The sequence below is a fragment of the Neodiprion virginianus genome, chromosome 6, assembly GCF_021901495.1.
Source record: "Neodiprion virginianus isolate iyNeoVirg1 chromosome 6, iyNeoVirg1.1, whole genome shotgun sequence".
Taxonomy (NCBI): domain Eukaryota; kingdom Metazoa; phylum Arthropoda; class Insecta; order Hymenoptera; family Diprionidae; genus Neodiprion; species Neodiprion virginianus.
In genome coordinates, this window is record NC_060882.1 from 22,651,829 (window position 1) to 22,670,777 (window position 18,949).

Sequence of the window (18,949 nt, forward strand, 5' to 3'; positions counted from 1 at the left end):
GTTAGGGTACGTCACGAAACCACCCGCACCCCTCTTCGTAACGACGAACGATAACGAGCACATTGTATACATATATATTATATAAAACAGGTATATTTTTTAAAACCGTCCAATTTTAACTTCTCCTTCGTCGTTTGCAATTTTTTGTTTTTTATTTATTTTTTTTTTCTCTCCTTTATTCATACACATGGGGGAAAGGCGGGCAAAGCAGTTCCCACCGGGGAAAACGTGCCTGCCTGAAAATTTGTCCAATTTTTGCGAAAAACAAACAAATATCACCAAATTATTTGTTTAACTTGCATCAGGAGACTTTTAACGTGAAATTAACTAAATTTGACTAGAATTAGGAAAATATAGTTAATTTGATGTTAAAAACCTTCCGACACAAGTGAATAAACAATTTTATAATCTTGAAAAATTTTCGACGGTGGTCCACTTTGCCCGTAATTTTTCAACTTTGCGGTAAAAACTCGTCTTCGTTTTTTGGTTCACATCACAAGATTCAACGATTAAAATCTTAAACCGTAACGTTATTTCCTTAAATAGATCCACTTTGCTCGCCCTACTCTTACACATACTGCAATACGATTATCAACTTCAATCTTCTTTCACACATCACGTAACGTCGAATTCGTCGAAATACATAAGATCTCTTCTTTTTTACGTAGAAACCACATTGTACAAATACAAAAAAAAAACAAACGAACATAAACAAATAAATAACCATTCGATTCGGTAAATCGTAACTTACGTGACTGAGTTTTTCCTCTTTCCTCCGTTTCGGTTCGCCGCTCTCGATGTCTGGCGTTCGGCTGCGAAATTTTTCACCCGGGGAAACCGATCGTCTCAACCGTTCGTCCGGTATTGGAATCGGTTTCCGGTCCTCGGGTGTCTCAGCGGCGTTTCTGTGCTGAAGATCCGCCGGCTTGAGGAGGGCCTGTGCCTGGGCAGCTGCGGCCGCCGCTGCACCGGGATGCGGGGGTGGTGCCAGGTGGGGTGGGACACCCCCAGCCGCCGCCGCTGCCCCCGCGAACCCCAGTAAACCCGCAGGGGGCAATCCACCCACGACCGCCCCGTGGGTCAGCTGCTGAGCGTGAATCTGTTGCTGAATAACAAACAAAGCGTACGACCTCTACGTTAATTTACACCTATGAATATTTTCTTTTTTTTCTTTTCGTTCGCTTATCCTTTACACATATTTATTACCCTCGATTGTTTCTCGGGATTGATTAGAAAAATTTCAATATTTTTTGCAAGAGATAGAATAAAAACGATAATATTTACCAACGTGATGCAAAGATAATTTTTTTTTTTTTTTTTACACGTAGAGTAATCTGTATTTGGTTGTGGTTATAACACGTCAAGTTGTACATGTATAATTATAACGAGGGTATAATATTCGCCAAATTCTAATTGTTAGCATACTTAGCGATGATTCCTTTAATCTTTTCATTGAATTTTCCAAGGGATTGTTTCGCCTCTGTTCTTCGTTACTTTAGTACCTGCTAACCCAACGGTGTATAGTTATATCTGCCTGTATCTTCTACTTTGTACCATCCTATCGGCCAAGTGCCGATGCTTGACGGAAATTAAATTACTTATACAATCAGACCGCCACGCACAAGAATTCGCCTGTTACAAACTTTCATTTGAACGAAAATTTGAGACGTCAACCCTGTACCGTCGTTAAGGAAAATTCTAAAACACTTGCAACCCAGTTAACGCAGCTAATTGCGATACTGCGTGCGTGTATGTAAGTGCAGATCGTAACGGAGAAGAGAAATAATGTGAAAGGAAATTCAATGCACACTCGTATTACCTGTACGTACTTTTCAGTAATTCAATTTGCAGATATTGTAACCTTTTGAATAACGATCCGTGATACAAGGTGAGATAATTTTGTACTTTTTTCCCCTTTCTCCACATCTTTCCAAGATCTTATTATAATTACAGGAATTAAAAAGACGAATTTTTGAACCACGTAATAATGGCCGCGAATACGCAAGTAAACGAATTATTATATATAACGTACATAAGAAAAAGGATTCGCTCACGAGGACTCACCAATAATTGCTGTAATCCTTGCTGATGTTGTTGCTGAAATAGACCGAGAAAGAAAGTATACATATTAATACACAATTGATGTAGTACATTAATTATCGATGGAAACAAAGGGTTATGCATTAAGTAGGTTAAACTTATTTATACACAGTAAAAAGCCGTGTTAGATCAAACAATCAAGCGTTTGTACGTGAATTCGATTCTGACAAAACCGACGCTGCAACTTTCAGGCGACTAGAGCAAAAAAATTAAACTTTATTGACGGGAAAACTGCGAAAATACACGTACGTATACAGGTGTATTTAATTTGAAGAAATCCATTATACAAGACAATAAAGCATAACGAAACGTGAATGAAGAAAAGTTAAGCGGCCACAGAGAGGAGCTATAAAAGTTACAGAAATCCCTAAAATATGATGTTACACCACACTTGTGTTATAATAACAGCGACACAAAACACAAGGTATTTCGAGAAAGTACATGTGTGGGTGAAATAACGCTAGGGAGCAATAAGACTTTGATAAACTTTCATCAAGTTATAACAACGGTTGGATAGTGTCCCCGACGACATGTGTACGTAACTGTAGAGGTGTGCATACGTGCTACGCGTATACGCGTATAAACTCACCCCAATAATGGCGTTGAGCTCGGTCATCGTAACTTGTTTTGCCCGTTCAACGGCGTTGGCCACTTGCTGTTGGTGCTGTAACCCGTGCTATCATTATCGTGTTGTTATCTCAATTTGATTGTAAAACGTTTTTATCAATCGGAAGAAAGTACGAGACTCACCTCTTGTGCCAGGAACGGAAGGACTTGGGCAATTATCGCGTTTAACCGCTTTGCAATCTCCGTCTGCAATCAAATTCACATTAATTTATACAAAAGGCGTTTCAACCTATCCACATACATTTCATTAATATATTTTATACGTCGTGTAACACGTATTTTCTCTAATAAAATATTCAATTAAACACGAAACACAGGCTCAAACGAAAATACAATGTATTATATTCCTTGTATGAGTTTCTTTTTCATTATAACATAATTAAAATACTCTCATGGTGCAGAATTAAATACTGCTGCGTAACTTTTTCAATAAATTAACAATGTACTGTTTAAAATATTCATCGATACCAATGTAAGCGTTAAAACCGATGCAATTATTTTTATATATTCGTATTTTTTTACACTTATTCATCTGGAATCATGCCACAGCTTGTGAAAAAAAAAAATTCTACGTTCAAAAATTTCAGTATATACGTATATCTCATACACAAGACTCTGCAGGTTACTGTGGATGAAAAAAAAAAAATCATGTACCCTATCTCTGGCAAGAATCGTACATTACTCTGAAAAAAATAAATCGATGTTTATCTAAATTTCCAAGTTGTAAAAGTATTCCCTAATCCCTTCCTCATTTGACGCGATAGCTACTACTCATTTCTCTAATCTTGATTATACCGAACACGCGTGACGACGATCTTGATTAAAACACGATCGATCATTACGATGCCCGTTATTATAGTTACACAGACTGCAGGTATACGGCGAAACAAGTTCTAATAAAAAAAATAAATAAACAAAGTACGAAATAAGAAAAAATTTTACATCACGAATCGTACATCGTATCAATCCGTAATAAGATGCACTATCGATTGCCGACGTGCAGGCGGATTTCGGTAAAAATGTAACCCGAATTGCACAAGTTTAGACGTATTAACCCTACGTTTCCGCGAAATGACCTGGTTACTGTATTTTACGTATGTATCCATAAATTGCACATATTTATGTATACATAAATGTATATGTAAACATTTCCGCACACTGCACACTGACCATGGTCAGTTGAGAGAGGATCGGCCGCGGATATACAAGAGGAAATAGCGCGGCGGGGAGTTTTCACGCAGGAACGCAACACTGAGATTAGCGGGGGGGTAAAAAAATCGATGTCATCGCCCGTAACTCCACCCTGCACGGACCACCCCCGGTGGTGATGGTGGTGGTGGTGGTGGTGGTAAAGGGGCTCCGACGCCCGCGGAGGACCAAATAAAAGAACGCGACTACGCGTCACGGGTTTGAGCGAGCGAGGGAAAAGAGAAGAGAAGAGAAAAGAAGAGAAGAGAAGAGCGAGAATGTGTTGGTGGGTGGGGGACGCGGAATAGAAAAAGAAAAAAAAAATAAATAAATAAAAAAAAAATAAAAACGAAAAAAGAAAAATTGAACGAGAGATACAACACAGCCAAATAAAGAGAACGAGAGGAGAAAGAGAGAATGAGACAGGTAGCGGGTAGAGACGGTCGTTATAGGTATATATATATATATACATATATAGAGAGGGCGTGTAGGTACCATACATACGGATGCGAAGGTGGATGGGTAGAGGAGGGAAGGGAAGGGAAGGGTAAATGATGGTGGAAGGGGTGGAAGGGTTGGATGGAGGATAGGGGGGGGAGGGGGAGGACGGCTGCTCGAGCAAAAAGGACCGACGAGGGACGAGAGAACGATGGATTTTATATAATTGGTCAGCGGTCCTGCCTGCAGAGCGCCTTGAATACAAATATATGCATGCGCGTAGGTATGTAGGTGTGTAGGTATACATGTATGTGGTACGTGTGCACAACTGATATCCATATACACATTGCGCGCAATCTGCGCCTGAAATCTAATTGAGCTTTGGACATTTTTTTAATACATCGTATTAGACATGTTCGGTGCTGGACACATGTATGTATGTATGTACATGCTATTGCACGTATTATAGCAAAGGTATATACGTACATATATTGACACATTATACGATCGAATCAAACGATATTTAATCCGTTCGCAAGCCGGCAGCCGTGGAATTAGTAATTTTACGATGTTCAAGGTTCGAGTGCAATATTAACTATTGTTACGGGCGCTCTATTGAATCGAAACACGTACATGTCTAAACACCGAAATACAGGTGTGCGTATAAATATATATATATAAATATATATAAATATATATAACGTTACTAACTCCTCTACGAATTCTGCAATTATTCGGAATATCTATATATTCTGTATACATAAATTAGCGACAACTGAAACAGTACGAGCTGTTGTTCGATCAGAAATGAAGAATGTGCATATCGAACGAAGAGAGAAAATAGGTACCAGTATACGGACGTGTGTGACACATGAATTGGCAATAGACGAAGCGTGCCTTCGTGAAAATATTCCAAGTACGCATATGTATGTACGATAGAGAGATTGTTATGAAAAAAGAAAATGAAAAATTTTACGACCGAGGCAAAAGAGATAGACGACCGATTTATCAGTAGGTATCAACGGGGTTTTATTATCTCGCCGGTCTGGGGGCTGCGTATAATAACGAGGACAAACGTGGGCCTCAGCGTATTACGAGCGTGTGCAGGATATCCACCTTTCCATATCACGTGTGTACCTACGTATAGAGGACGCCGAGAAAACAGGTACAATAAATAATAATTCATAGATCTACGTATAAGGCGTGCAATACGTAGAAACACAATAGCATGATACACGGTGTGATATAAATAATAATTCGCGCGTGTGCGTGTGTGTGGGTGTTTGGGTTTGTGCACGCGTGTCAATGTATTATACTGCAGGAAGCACGAAGGCGGATATTTTACGAGTTAAGTTAAACTCGAAACTGGGACATGGCCAACAAATTTGAGTTTAGCCAAAGCACAGAGCGCACAGACATCGTCGTCGTCGTCGTAATCATAATCGTCACTGTATAGGTGTACAGGGTTTATAGAACGTGCGAGGGATAAAGTGGTGGAAAAGCGCGGCGCGACGGCCGCAACACCGAGACTCGAAGACTAGCCGCTGGATGGTATGAGGGGTGGAGAGGCGCGGGAATTGCAAGGGAGAAAAATGATAGAAAAGAAACCGCGGCGTGGAGTGAGTGAGAGAGGGCGAGAAAGAGAGGGATGGGGGAGGGGATGGGAGGGGAAAGATGAAGTTAAAAAAAAAAAAAGATAAAAAGGGAAAAAGAGAGAAATCTGACGGCAACGAAAGAGAGAAAAATACCGGAGTATAGAGTAGTATGGCATATATGTGGGGGGGGGGGGGGAGGGGGGATTTAAAAAGGAAGGCGGAATGGAGGGTGGTTGCCGGTATACGTTGGCGGGGGGCGGCGGCGGTAGTGGTGGTGGTAAAAAGGGTATAAAACGTAAAAAGACCTCGGGAGGTGCCGCAAGGGAAGATTGTTTTCATTCGAGGATTAAATTGAAAAGGATTATAGAAGTACCGAGCGTACCTATATAAAATATACCTCTGCGTGTGTGTGTGTGTGTGTCGATGAGGGTGTGGGTGCGTGAAACAGAGTCGCAGTCTCACTTCCGAAGTGCTCTGCACCTGTAATAACGTCTGTGCTGTGCGTCGTTCGCGTACATATTGTATTCGAAAAATTATACCTTACATTATATGAAATGAATTAAAAGAAAAAAAAAAAAAAAGTACAACTCACACGACACGAAGGATTTATACCAATGAAATATCGTCAAAATTCACATCACCGTGTTACGTTTCTCAGCGAGTTGTAAAAATTATAAGGTATACAGGTGTAACGTGTAAAAGTATTTAAAAATTATAAACGAATAAACGGAACAACAAAATACAGGCACACCGAATGAATTTTGAAGAAACACGTAAAAATAATTTCGCTCCTCGCTCAATTTCTATGCAATTATTACTAAAGGACGAGCGGAGAATAAGCGTCGGCGAATAAGGGGCGGCAAGGCGAGGATGGGGATGGGGATGGGGATCCCGCACCACCGCCCATTAGCCGACACCCCTGGAACAAGAGTGAGAAATGATCGCCACGTAATGAATATCAACGCGCGGCAGGGGGTTGCCCTAGGGGCGGCGGGGCGAAGGGTTTCGCGGTGGACTCGAGGATATATCTAGGCATACATGCATACATACACATATATTAATATATACATAAATAGTTGACAACTTGGAGCAATCAATGGCCAACGTAGGTATATGAGTATACGTCGTCGATAGAGATTACGTACAGATGTGTTTAAACGTGAGTAAGTGATGCGATATTCACATCGCAAGTTTAGAGCTTTTAAAAATTACGAAACAGAGCTTGGAAGAAGAAAAAGTACGTGATTATTAGGGGTGAAGAGAACGAAAGATTTAGGAAAATATGACATGTCGCAGGATTGTACAAAATGAAAAGCACAAGAAAGCACGCGGCACGAAGACACATCGATTCTGTGTTGCGGTAATAGAAAAGAGTTGGCCTAAACTGCACTTCGCAAAATACGTAATTGAATGGTAACGTGAAAGAAAGTAAAGATTATGAACGACGCTAAAGTTTGACAGTAAATGTATGTAACAAAGTCACTCGTATGTTTGATACATGTAAGGGTGGTTGCAAAAAAAAAAATATCGTTTTTGCTCTTACCCCCTGAAATGTGAATATTAAACAGAAAAAGAATATTCATAAAAAACGAGCTCTCTAAGTCAAGTCGAACAGATAGTTTTTTCAATTTTTATTTTCCATTCATAATTTGACACTAAAGATTAAAATAACCGCAAGCTTTTAAGATTTTTCAAATTCATGCATAGGTATTTGAAGCTGATTCTTCAAAGTTTTCAAACCTCTGTAAAAAAGTATATCATCCGAGGGGGTTCCTATTCACTCGTAGATCGGATGTCAAACGATTGCAATGATATCAACTGATTTTAAGTGATTTCAAGCGATTTCAAAGTAACCGCTTTTCAAATCGGTCCGCGATTTCAACAAGTGAATAACCCCTCCTTATTATCATTAGAACAGACATCGCATACACAAGGAAGAGTAATTAACAAATCAAGAAATCGACCTGTTAAAACTCGAGCTAGAGAGCTTACCTTTAAAATTTTCGAGGCTAAGAGCAAAAAAAATCCTTTTTGTCGATCACCCTAATATACATTATACGATTACAAATTAACAACTAATCGAGTTTAGAAATGACGAACCGACAAGTGACCCAAGATTTAAGACGGACGAGTTTGACAACCTTCCGTATGCAAAATATGGTTTACTCTACTCTTTGCAATTACAACGTGCAGGATTCATTTTTTCCGCTTAAGGATAGGATGAACAGTACGGTGAAAAAAAACAGCAGCTTTACTCCGTATGAATGCGCAATTGTTGAAGAGTTGTAAATTAATTCACAAGGAAGTTGTGCGTAACAGAAAAAAAAAAAATTTTCATCATTTTTTTATTAGTACCATTATTATCATTATTATCATTGATTTCAAGGAAGTTTAACGAGCGGCATGATTTCTAGTAACCTAGTTACTCTCTCGCATACACGAGGTACATATAAGGACTGTAAAATAATTTCTTCATTAACGACAACGTGAAGATAAAGAATCTGCAGAAAGCTACATTTACCTGTTTATGCATCTCGACATTGAGCCCGTAGGACATCTCATAGTACTGCAACAGAAAGAAATGTTAAGATAGCGCAGCAATAAATTATGTAGAAAGAGATCAACGAGTATACGAGTATAAGTATAATATCTACAAGGCGCAAGGTGCAACAAATACCAAGTTGCGTATAAAACGAGAATAACCTTTAATAATATTAACCAATGATTAACGACGATTCGCGTCAGAATTATTTTTTTTTGTTATTTTTTTTTTTTTTTTTTTTTTTTAATGAACTTGAAGAACATGTATCAGTTGCACCAGGAATGCCGTTTATTATCGGTGTCCAAACCCTCATTCCTTTTCTTCGCATTATATAACGTACAGTACGCGTAAAGAACGAATGCCCGATCCAGACTATCCTTGCGGTAATTTGGAATTTAACACTGCAACAATCCGCTGCCATCCGACATTGAGCGAATATTTCCAACATCTCATAAAGCATGTCCCTTAGACCAAAATCCGACGACCTCTTGTTCGGTAAAGCTAAGCGACACGATGCAGCACATGTGTAAATATAGTACACACACACACACGCAAACGCATAAATATAGATACGAAATCGATAACTGGAGCAACGGAAATATTCGAGTTTAATAATGCAACTGATAACAACCGTCCCTCGAGGGTATTCGTATCGTTGGCTATATATAGGCTCGTGCATACCTTCGCCAATGCGATTCTATGTCTGTACTAGGTAATTATAGAGTACAGTTTTATAGTACGTTACGCCGATTAACGCCTTGTTCCTTATTCACTTGTACAGGTTATTCTCGTTTCTTTGCACGTTGTCCTCGTTTTATTTCTTCTTTTTCTTTTTCTTTTTTTACATTTATACACTTTTCATTACATGAATTGATTACACGCGCTAGTTCCTTCGGCGCCATTTGATAACTTGATATTATAATATATTTTTATAATTTGAATTATCTTCGATCGAAGAAAAATTTCATTTCGCTCCAGTTTGCCGTCAAATATTACGCATTGTACGAACATTTTAAAAGACCTAATAATTACGATCATTACGTGCTGGATAATGCTGGAAAATATGAGAAAACAACCTTTGAACGTTGTTCAAGATCATTTTATCGATAGGCAAAATAATTTTAAATCGGTATAACAGATACCGCTAAGTATTTGTAGACTAAATTTTTACCGGTTAATCGATCTGACGTGACAAGAAATGAAAACGCAACATAATTTGGACCACCCTCGTTTTCTCTCCTTTCGTCGAGATCCTCTGGACAGATATGGCTATATTCGCTATGACGCAAAGTTGAGAGATTCTTTCGCGCATATCAATTACGAACTGCGAATCCCGAGGGTTGAACAAAAAAAAATTAATTACTAAGTGATCCGCAAACTATAGAATACGTAAGTACCTAATTACCACGATACTGCAGAATGATGATAATATAATGCGTCGGCAAAGTGATATTCACCGTGTTTGATCGCCTATCCGCGAATGATTAAATCACATTTACGCCGCGCAATTTGTCCAATTACAAATCTTTTACCATTAACAAATAATTGATCGAAGAGCTTTAACCGACTGTAATTAACCAGCTTCTACAAATTTTCTTACATCTTTCTGAAATCCATGTTTTTTTTTAAATTTTTTATTTCGCACGTATAATATGAAATTGAATTGAAATAATTTCTATAATAAAAAATGACCGTCAAATTCACGCGTTATCGTACAGGAAATTCGAGTAAATTTCTCTCGTAAACTAGGATGGAGGAATACTTTGAAATAAACCGAAAGAGCGGATAAGCGAAAAATTTCCCGGATTTAATTGTAAATATTATATTTATAATAGGTGGATAGTTCTTTAAACACATACATCCGCATCTATATATATATATATATATATATATATATATATATATATATATATATATATATATTTGTGTGCGTGTGTGTGTATGTACGCGTATATATTATACGCAATGGTACAATATTATACGAAGGGAGGAAAATGTGGATAGCGCGATAATATAATAGCGTCGACGGTTGACAACAGTTTGCATCTCTCCTCTCCATTTCTCTCCGTCTACCCGACCTTCCCTCTCTCTATCTCTGTCTCTGTCTCTCCCTCGCTCTCCGCGTTTACTTGGAGATATCGATTACCGGGTGAACTCCCCACCTCCCGCCCCTCCGTTCCCCGTCAGGACGACGGACCCCCACCCCCACCCCCACCCCCACCCCCATCCCCGTCCCAACACCCTGGTAGTCCGCTTGCCTGGTGTGTCACGTCAGTGTAGCAGTTTACAGGGATGTACAGTCGGCGTAGGGGGTGCGATGCCGCCTCGCGGAAATCTTTACTGCGCGTCGCGCGTTGTTGTTACCGAGGGTCGGGGTCGGGGTCGGCGGCGGGGGCGGGGGCGGTTTTCGCAAACAAATGACATACGCCCTAATATTTCATTTCGAGTATTCAATTTCCGTACATCCGTCCGTCCGTTCCCTCGTTCGTGCCATCCTTCTTTTTCGCTGGTCCAGTCAAAATATATGTAGCGCTGGTACATATGTACGTACTCTCTAAATTTTGTTGAGTCAAATGTCACTCTTTTTTATTGAAAATCGAGCCAATCCGACAGGAATGACATTTCACCCAAGAAAATTTTAAGTGCTCGCTAATTGCGTAAAAAAAACATTTATTACTCCATCGACGGTCTCAAAATTTGACGTCGGACTAACTTTTCTTTACATAATATGATATAATGCGTAAGTATGCACGAAGTTGCTCCCTCGTATGTGTGCATAGGGGGAAGTCACCACAGTGCCGGAAACATAAGGTTATTCGTTAATAAAATCGTAACCTACGTAAAAGTATGATTTGTTTTATTTTTATGACAATCTTCCGTAGTGTCTCTAGTATTTTTAATGGTTAACGTTAAACTAAGGAAAAAATATTATTGCATTTAGTACTGACAACTAGCGAGTTAGAAAAACGGCACCTAATAGGTACTGGACACTGATAGTAACGAACAGAGAGAAATGATTAAAAAATTAATAAACCTTGCAATGGTCACAAATGTATTGGTGAGAGAACTCAGGAATATCTGCGCGCGCCTCATGCACCCATTCCTTGCAATTGCAGGACTGAATCCAATCCTCATCGTTCTCTTCAAGGATTACCAGACTGAAGTTAGTAACGTTAACGTAACGAAACGTGAGGGGAAAAAACCATTGTTTAGCAATTTTATAGTAACTGAGGTAGTCGAGCTTTCAAAATATCAATATATTTTGGCATATTAAAATTCACCACATCGTCAGACATTCCTGAAATTGCGAAATAACCATTTTTTTTTTTTTTTTTCTTTTGCGTAACGCGAACCGTTACAATAACGTTACCAACTTCATATTCACGGGATATATGTAGGTTTTCTTTGTGCTGCTTCGCGTGTTTAAATTGAAGAACCGCCCAAAAACTCTGAAATTTTTTTACGTTTCTTCGGTTTTTCAATACGATTTTTTAGCCACGGTAAAACATCACTGAGACAATTAAGCGCAAGTTTTGTATGAATAACAAAAATAAGAGAAAAAAAAAATTAGGTACCCGTAATGCACGACTGAATGACAAAGTGTACGCTCGTTCGCAAGTGTATAAACTTTTATTGAACATCGTTTCAAAGAATACGTGACAACAACCATCTCGGACGAAAAACAGAACAGCACAACCACCAGTTTTTCAAAATATACACTTGCGAAAATTAGGCGTGACGAAAATCTGTGCAGACCTCAAACGTCAGCTGACTCTCACCGCAGCTTGCGGTATATCCCCCCATTGCTATAGCGTCCATTGTACATGTTCGAACCACGCAAGAAAACTATAGGTACTGTTTTTACTCAACTAAACTTTGAATACGATTTATAATTTTACGACCCTTTTCTTTGTTTTTGTGAAACTATAACTACTCGGCATCGGTGGCATGGAAAAAATTTTCAACGAGTTTACACCGAATCGAGATTATAAACGTCGATGACGCATTTAAGGAACCCATCGCTCTTATACGCAAAGAAATTAGTTTGTTTTTAAAATGATAATTAATTACGTATATATTATATATAATACTAATAGCAGACATATAATATGAATGAATAGACCTCGTAAACCGGGCAAAACGGTGTGTGCGCGTGTGTACGTATGAAGTGAAAAAGTCCTCGCCGGCGAGAAAGCGCTTAAATAATTAGTAACAATTAAACAACTTACCACTACGTAATGCCTCTGCATTTCAGTCTTCTCATTAGCTAGCTTTTCGCACTCCAACTTCAGCCTGAAAAATGAAGAATTGTAGAAAAATGAAAATCGCCGCGCAAAAGGAATACGTACGCGCAGGAGAGATAATCATCGTTTATGCGGGTATGGTGTGAATAGAAAAGAGTATTAGGATAGGTAAGTAAAAGTATCGAGAAAACAAGAGGTCATAGGTAAATACATTTGAACAGAAAATACACGAAAATCAACTCACGAATGATACTGCTGCTGAATAAAACTGAATTCTTCTTTGATTCTCTCGCAGGTGTCGGCGACTGTAAATTTCAGCCCACCGGCAGCCCCCGCTGCACTTCCACCGCCACCCTGGAAAAAAGAAAATGAATTTAAAAATCACATTCATTTTACGACCGTTTCGCGCGAGTTGATAATAAAAATAAAAAAGAAAACGAAAAAAAAAAAAGATCCGATTCTTTATCCCCCAACGAAAAAACTATGTTCTGCTTTTGACATTTCGTTATTAATGAATTATTATCTTCTTTTTTTAACCATTTTCTTTTCGCATACAACGTAAAACAAAAGGTACGCGATTCGACAATTTCGCTCGGGCTGACGAACCAGAGATGAAATGAAGAAAAAAAAAAAAAAATAATAATAAAAAAAACAACACAGGCTACCTGCTATTTTATTATCGGAGATTACAGAATTGAAAAATCGTCGACACTATTTTCTTTCTTTCTCTTTTTTCTTTTCATTTGCCAAGTAAAGTTCTGAATAATGTATTCTGTACAGAGCTGCTCGATCCGAAGAGCGGCGACGAAAATCCAATAATGCGTTATTAGCGAGTAACGTTCCGTGCATAATATTACAATAAATAGTCATTCGGTTGTCTATAATTTTTATGACACGTTATTATATAATATCGCGTCTTTTTTTTATAAAATAATCGTGCGGTATGTCGTCGTTTCACTCCGCGACTCGTATAAACCAACGACAGGCCACTGAATAAGTGTAAATGCGAGTAATAATCATAATATAATAAATAAAAATAATAATAATATAAATAAAAATGGTTAGATAAAAAATTATCACCCTTACTCCATGCATATCTAACTTGTTTTCAAACTAGCACGCCACTAAAATTATTAACAAACTCACTAAAGCTGTGACTTGGGTAGAGAAAAGTTTCTTAAGGATTTCGCGTAAATCCGCCTGTAATAATTGCACGTGGGTTAAAGTTTTGACGGACTAAAATTCCAGCCAGGCAAATAAAAGGAATTTATTCACAAAACTTGGTAAGTAGTAGGTTGTATCATCGTATTTAATTTATACTTTCGGACACTTTTTATCCGATTACTGTAATATTGCATTGCACATATCCACGCTGTTACAAGCGGTAGTTTCAACTCGAAGATAATTGCTTCGTTATTGCAACACGATAAGAAAGGTACAATTTGCGGTAACATGGTTAACCCATTGTGATAAAGACTCTCCGCACACCTCGTTAGTCGTGAAATCCTGTTGACTGTACGATGCGGTCAGCCGCTCTGTAACTTACAACAAGAGTGAAAAGTTTCTATCGCTCAAGGTTTCAATCATCGGCTACCGAGTAGAAAAGAAACATGATTAATCCGCGAAAAAGGCTCGGCGGCTAAAAAATTCTCTGGGATTTCTTCGCCGCAGTAAGTTTTTACCACTTGGTAACAAAGACCGAAGAAGTTTCGAATCCAACACGCAGATCAGTAATCACGTCACGTAAAAGGGAGAAACGTGTAGGTACGTAACTGCGATTAGTTTCATTGACACGTGATCAATTAAGCAATCGTGACAACACTCAACAGTCAATTATCACAATTAGCGGTAACGAAACTTCGATGTTCTTCATTGGCCATCCACGAATTGTATTGGCAACGTAGCAGATTTTGGAAATGAACTTTTTGAACCTCCGTCCCCGCTGTTACTTTTTGATACACGGTATCCACTGTAGACAGTCCACATTTTACATGAAATTCTCCGTAAAAAAGTTCTTGAATACAGAAAAATATATGTATATCGTACTCCAATAGTTTATGGATTAAAAACCTTTCTCTGATTCATTGTTAAAAAAATTCTCAAATTTAGCTACAATAAGAGCTTTGCAATATCCGCTTAGCACTGAAGTGTGCGCAGTGAAGACGCAGGGTTTAATTACATTATGCTAAACAATCTGACAAGCAATAAAAGCATCATCATCAAATTTAAATATCAATTTTTTATATGCTGTACATGTATGTATAATCTTTAAAATTTGAGGCTCGATTTTCATTCCAAGGTTGAGAAGCGCTGATCTGCAGCACAAGTAGGGGTTAAAGTTAAGGATGACAAACCGACGCAGAATGCAACAGAAAAGGAAAAAAAAGCGCTGGTCAAAAAGGTATTAAAAAAAAGTTGAAAAAAGTTGAAAAAAGAAAGAAAGAAATAAAAAAGAGAAAAAAGGGAAAAAAAAAGGATTGAAAAACGAGAGTGAGACGAGTATAAGGGAACACCGGTGCATACAGAAAAGTCCCTTCTACAAAAGACTAGCGGAAGCCAGGAGGAGAAGGAGGAAAAGGAGAAGGTGAAGAGGCGAGTGTAGTCGGCATACGGCATCATCTCTACCGTATATAAGAAGAGTTGGGGTTGAAGGCGTCCTTAATGAGACTCGCTCCACAAAACTTCCCTACTCCATACACCGTCGTTTCCTCTTCCCCTTTTACCTCCGCCACCGTCGCCCTTCGACTTCCTCTCTTTTTCTCTCTCTCTCTCTCTCCGTCGTCCTCCACATCAATAAGACCCCGGTTCACCCTCGCCTCACCTCGCCTCGCGCAGCCTCGCAGACGGTATATCAACAAATTATCACCCCACGGATCGTTTTAAGATAACAATTAAAACGTCAGTGTTAGTTAGAAAGACCTGCTCTGCCTGCGTACAAAACCAGCCAGATTCAATCTGCTTATCGTCGTTCATGATACAGTGAAATTCACCGGAAACCCATCATCGTCACGTTTCTCATGGAAATTATTATCACCGGATATCACGCAGATAGCTACCTATCAACGAGTAAACTGTTTTGCCAAAACTTTTACTATCACGACTCTCTTTTAATATTATCTTAATTGGAATGAAAAATTCTAACGAATTCCAGGTGAAAAGTTTAAACACGATAAAACGGTTTATACCCAACGATTTTTAAACCAATCGATTTTCCCACCGACCGCATGTTCAAAATTAACAATGAAAAGTATCAAAGCTTATAAATACAATCGCGGCAAATTCTCCTCCATGTTCGGAGGAGGTTAATTACGTTATACGGCTCAACCTCTCGAGACAGAGATATACAATCTAATTTACGTCCACCCTCCTCCCCGCCGCCGCCATATCTCAATCGAATATCCACAATAAAAATCCGTCGCCTCCTTTCCAGGCTCGCCGATCGTTGGACAGATAACACCAGATACCGACAGCGGTGGTCCACGTGTAATGTTAGGTTTAACGTTCGGCACAACCTGACACGATGTACGAAACGATTGAAAGTATTCGGAAACGAGAGAGACAAACGTCTGCCGGAGTGACGATTACCGCATATGATTTTCGTCCGATTTAGAATTTATATTGAAATTTTGGCTGCTTTTTGTTCGCAGATTTTTCATTTCGAAAGCGAAGAGAATGATTTGGCCACTTGTTGAATTCGGTTCAAAGCGGCGGCTGCTCTGTGCGGGGTTGATGAGACAGAAAATGGAGAGGCAGCGGGCTGGCTGCTGGTGTGTTAGAGTCGTTCACTTGTTGCAATCATCAAAAGCGACGTCAAAGTCATCGAACAGGTTGTCGCTGTCGGTATTTGATCAATAAAACATGTACACCCTTTATCGTGGCGTTTTACATTACGTTGCGCCGGCCGTTTCATCAACAATTCACCATTATCCGGCACTTTCGTCAAATTTTAATGTAACAAACTACCACGAACGACGTTGCGTGTGCGTTTGTTGAGTTTTCGTCGATCCATCAGGCCGCTACAACGGCTTGAACGATCGAGTAGGTATACATACATGTATACATGTATACATATATGATATGTCGTATTTTCATCACGTTCAAGTGAAAGAACAGAGAGATATGCCTGTCGGTGCGATGTTGGCCAAGCTGCCACTCGAAAAACCTCGAGCATCGTTTCGAATTCCATCTAAAAAAAATCTGCAAGCTGTTGAGTTTATTGACAAATAAGTCGTCATGGAACATAAGTTTCTACTATTTCTCAATTCGAGACATTTTATCGAAATCTATCTGTTGTACACAAAAACGGGGTCTTTTGAAATCAAATCTTAACGCATTGATACGTTACACGTTCCAATTATTCTTATTACTATTCACACTCAGTCCGGATCGTTAAGCCGAAGCAAAAAATCTGCAATTACACTTGATTTCATTTCTTCAAAAAACAGTAAATACCTCGTCATTCCGAACTGTAACGAGACATGTAACAGGCAAAAATAAGTAAAGAAATAAACAAATGAGAATATCAATAGTTAAAAAATTTATCAAAAAAAAAAATTGTACGAAATCTCCGTTGAACGCAAAGAGTTCCGTCAAGAATTTTTCATACGTGTATAAAAGAGAGATGTGAAAACTAAGTTTTACAGAATCCTCCAGCCCAAACTGTACTATATAGGTACTCGAAACCAGAAGGCAACAACACTTTAAACATAATTTTACACGCCAAACTTTTATGATCCTTGCGAAATGTTTGGTAGAAATTAAAAAAATTCGAATCAAATACCAAGCAGCAAGAACAAATGTATAAAAATCTGTATAAACGCATTTATAATAATGTGTGTTTTTCGCACATACAGTAAACATATACCTATGCACATATCTCTTACATCACACGGTGAACTCATTTCCTCCTTCTCCTCCAAGTATGTAGGTATACCCTGTATACCTACATAACACAGCAGCGTATATAACCATCTAATGAATACAGACGCACCCTACTACTACTACTACAGGGCCGGACATGTGTCACGATGGTTCTCGCAGAGGGTGTACATGAGACATATTACACGACACATACACACGTTGTAGAGGAAAACGTGCGTACACGAGGTATACATCAAAGCCGGAGGTAGTCGTATAATGTAATCGGATTCGCTCGATACGTCGCCCGGCATATACGCGTACTTACGGGTTACACGCGTGTGCGTGTATTGAGTACACGCGGCCGCACAAATGCCTGTACAATACGTGTGCCATACGTGCTACACTACATCGTACGCGTGTCGGAGCGTGCATCCCTGCAGCTTCGCAGGTTGCACGATGACAGAAGTGTAACGTGGGTGGTTCGTCGCACGTGTGTATATGTACGAAAGGGTACGACGCGAGCATGCGTGGTACACTTGTAGGATGTAACGATGTGAAGTCCGAATGTCTCGTGCTTCGCCTCTGCGTTTACGTTAACATACAAATACCGTCCGTTATGCATAGCAGAGAATCAGCGGCGACGATGACTGTTGTAATTATTTTATACCCAGGTTGTAAGGGTGGGTATGAAAGAAAAACTGAGAAAAGGGGGTCAGGCGGGGAACGGACGGATAGATGAATCCGTGACGCAAAAGAGGCTTATAAATACTTGAGCGGAAACTTAAATCATTCGGTTCCAAATTTAACTCCATATACACACATGCGTACCACTCTCGGTATACGCGTATAAACACGATGGCGTTATGGGTTATACCTATACATGACATACCCCTACACACGCACCTATCAAATCTCGATTCATTTATTTCCCGGGTATATTATAATAAACGTCATTGGCTCGATCCCCGCTATGAAATATATCACACACCTACCTATATATGTATCTATGTACGTATCCATGGCGTATGCTATATAGCCGTTTACCTGTACCGCAGACACGGTAAACGGCGGGGGTTTCGGCGGCGGCGGACGGGGGAGGAGGAGGAGGAATCGCGTAACACCGCAAGAATGTACACACGATGACTTATACATATGCCCATATATGACGTAGGTGTAAGTCACCCGCGCGTATAGTTACGAATATATATACATGTGTGTATGTATATACCTACCTATATATAACTATTCGGCCCGGGGCATCGGCGGCGTTTCTACTCTCATATCGATTGCCTGCGGAACTCGAATGTTTTCAACTAAAATATATCGGCTCCTCCTGGGAGGGCGGAGGGCGCGGG

The 18,949-nt window shown here is 39.4% G+C and overlaps 1 protein-coding gene across 15 annotated transcripts in view; it reads right to left on the minus strand.

Annotated features, from left to right (window-relative positions):
* The window catches only part of LOC124306950 (protein groucho), a 57,010-nt gene that overhangs the window by 18,284 nt on the left and 19,777 nt on the right, over nt 1-18,949 (minus strand). For 10 of the 15 annotated variants that reach the window (XM_046768151.1, XM_046768146.1, XM_046768148.1 and 7 more), the window contains exons 3-9: nt 12,979-13,088; nt 12,720-12,783; nt 8,470-8,517; nt 2,851-2,913; nt 2,690-2,776; nt 2,065-2,097; nt 752-1,105 (exon numbers count right to left, since the gene is read on the minus strand). In XM_046768151.1, the coding sequence (XP_046624107.1) occupies nt 752-1,105; nt 2,065-2,097; nt 2,690-2,776; nt 2,851-2,913; nt 8,470-8,517; nt 12,720-12,783; nt 12,979-13,088 (759 nt within the window). The remainder of the gene's footprint in view (nt 1-751; nt 1,106-2,064; nt 2,098-2,689; nt 2,777-2,850; nt 2,914-8,469; nt 8,518-12,719; nt 12,784-12,978; nt 13,089-18,949) is intronic. The other 5 variants (XM_046768154.1, XM_046768155.1, XM_046768153.1 and 2 more) reach the window with 5 other exon arrangements.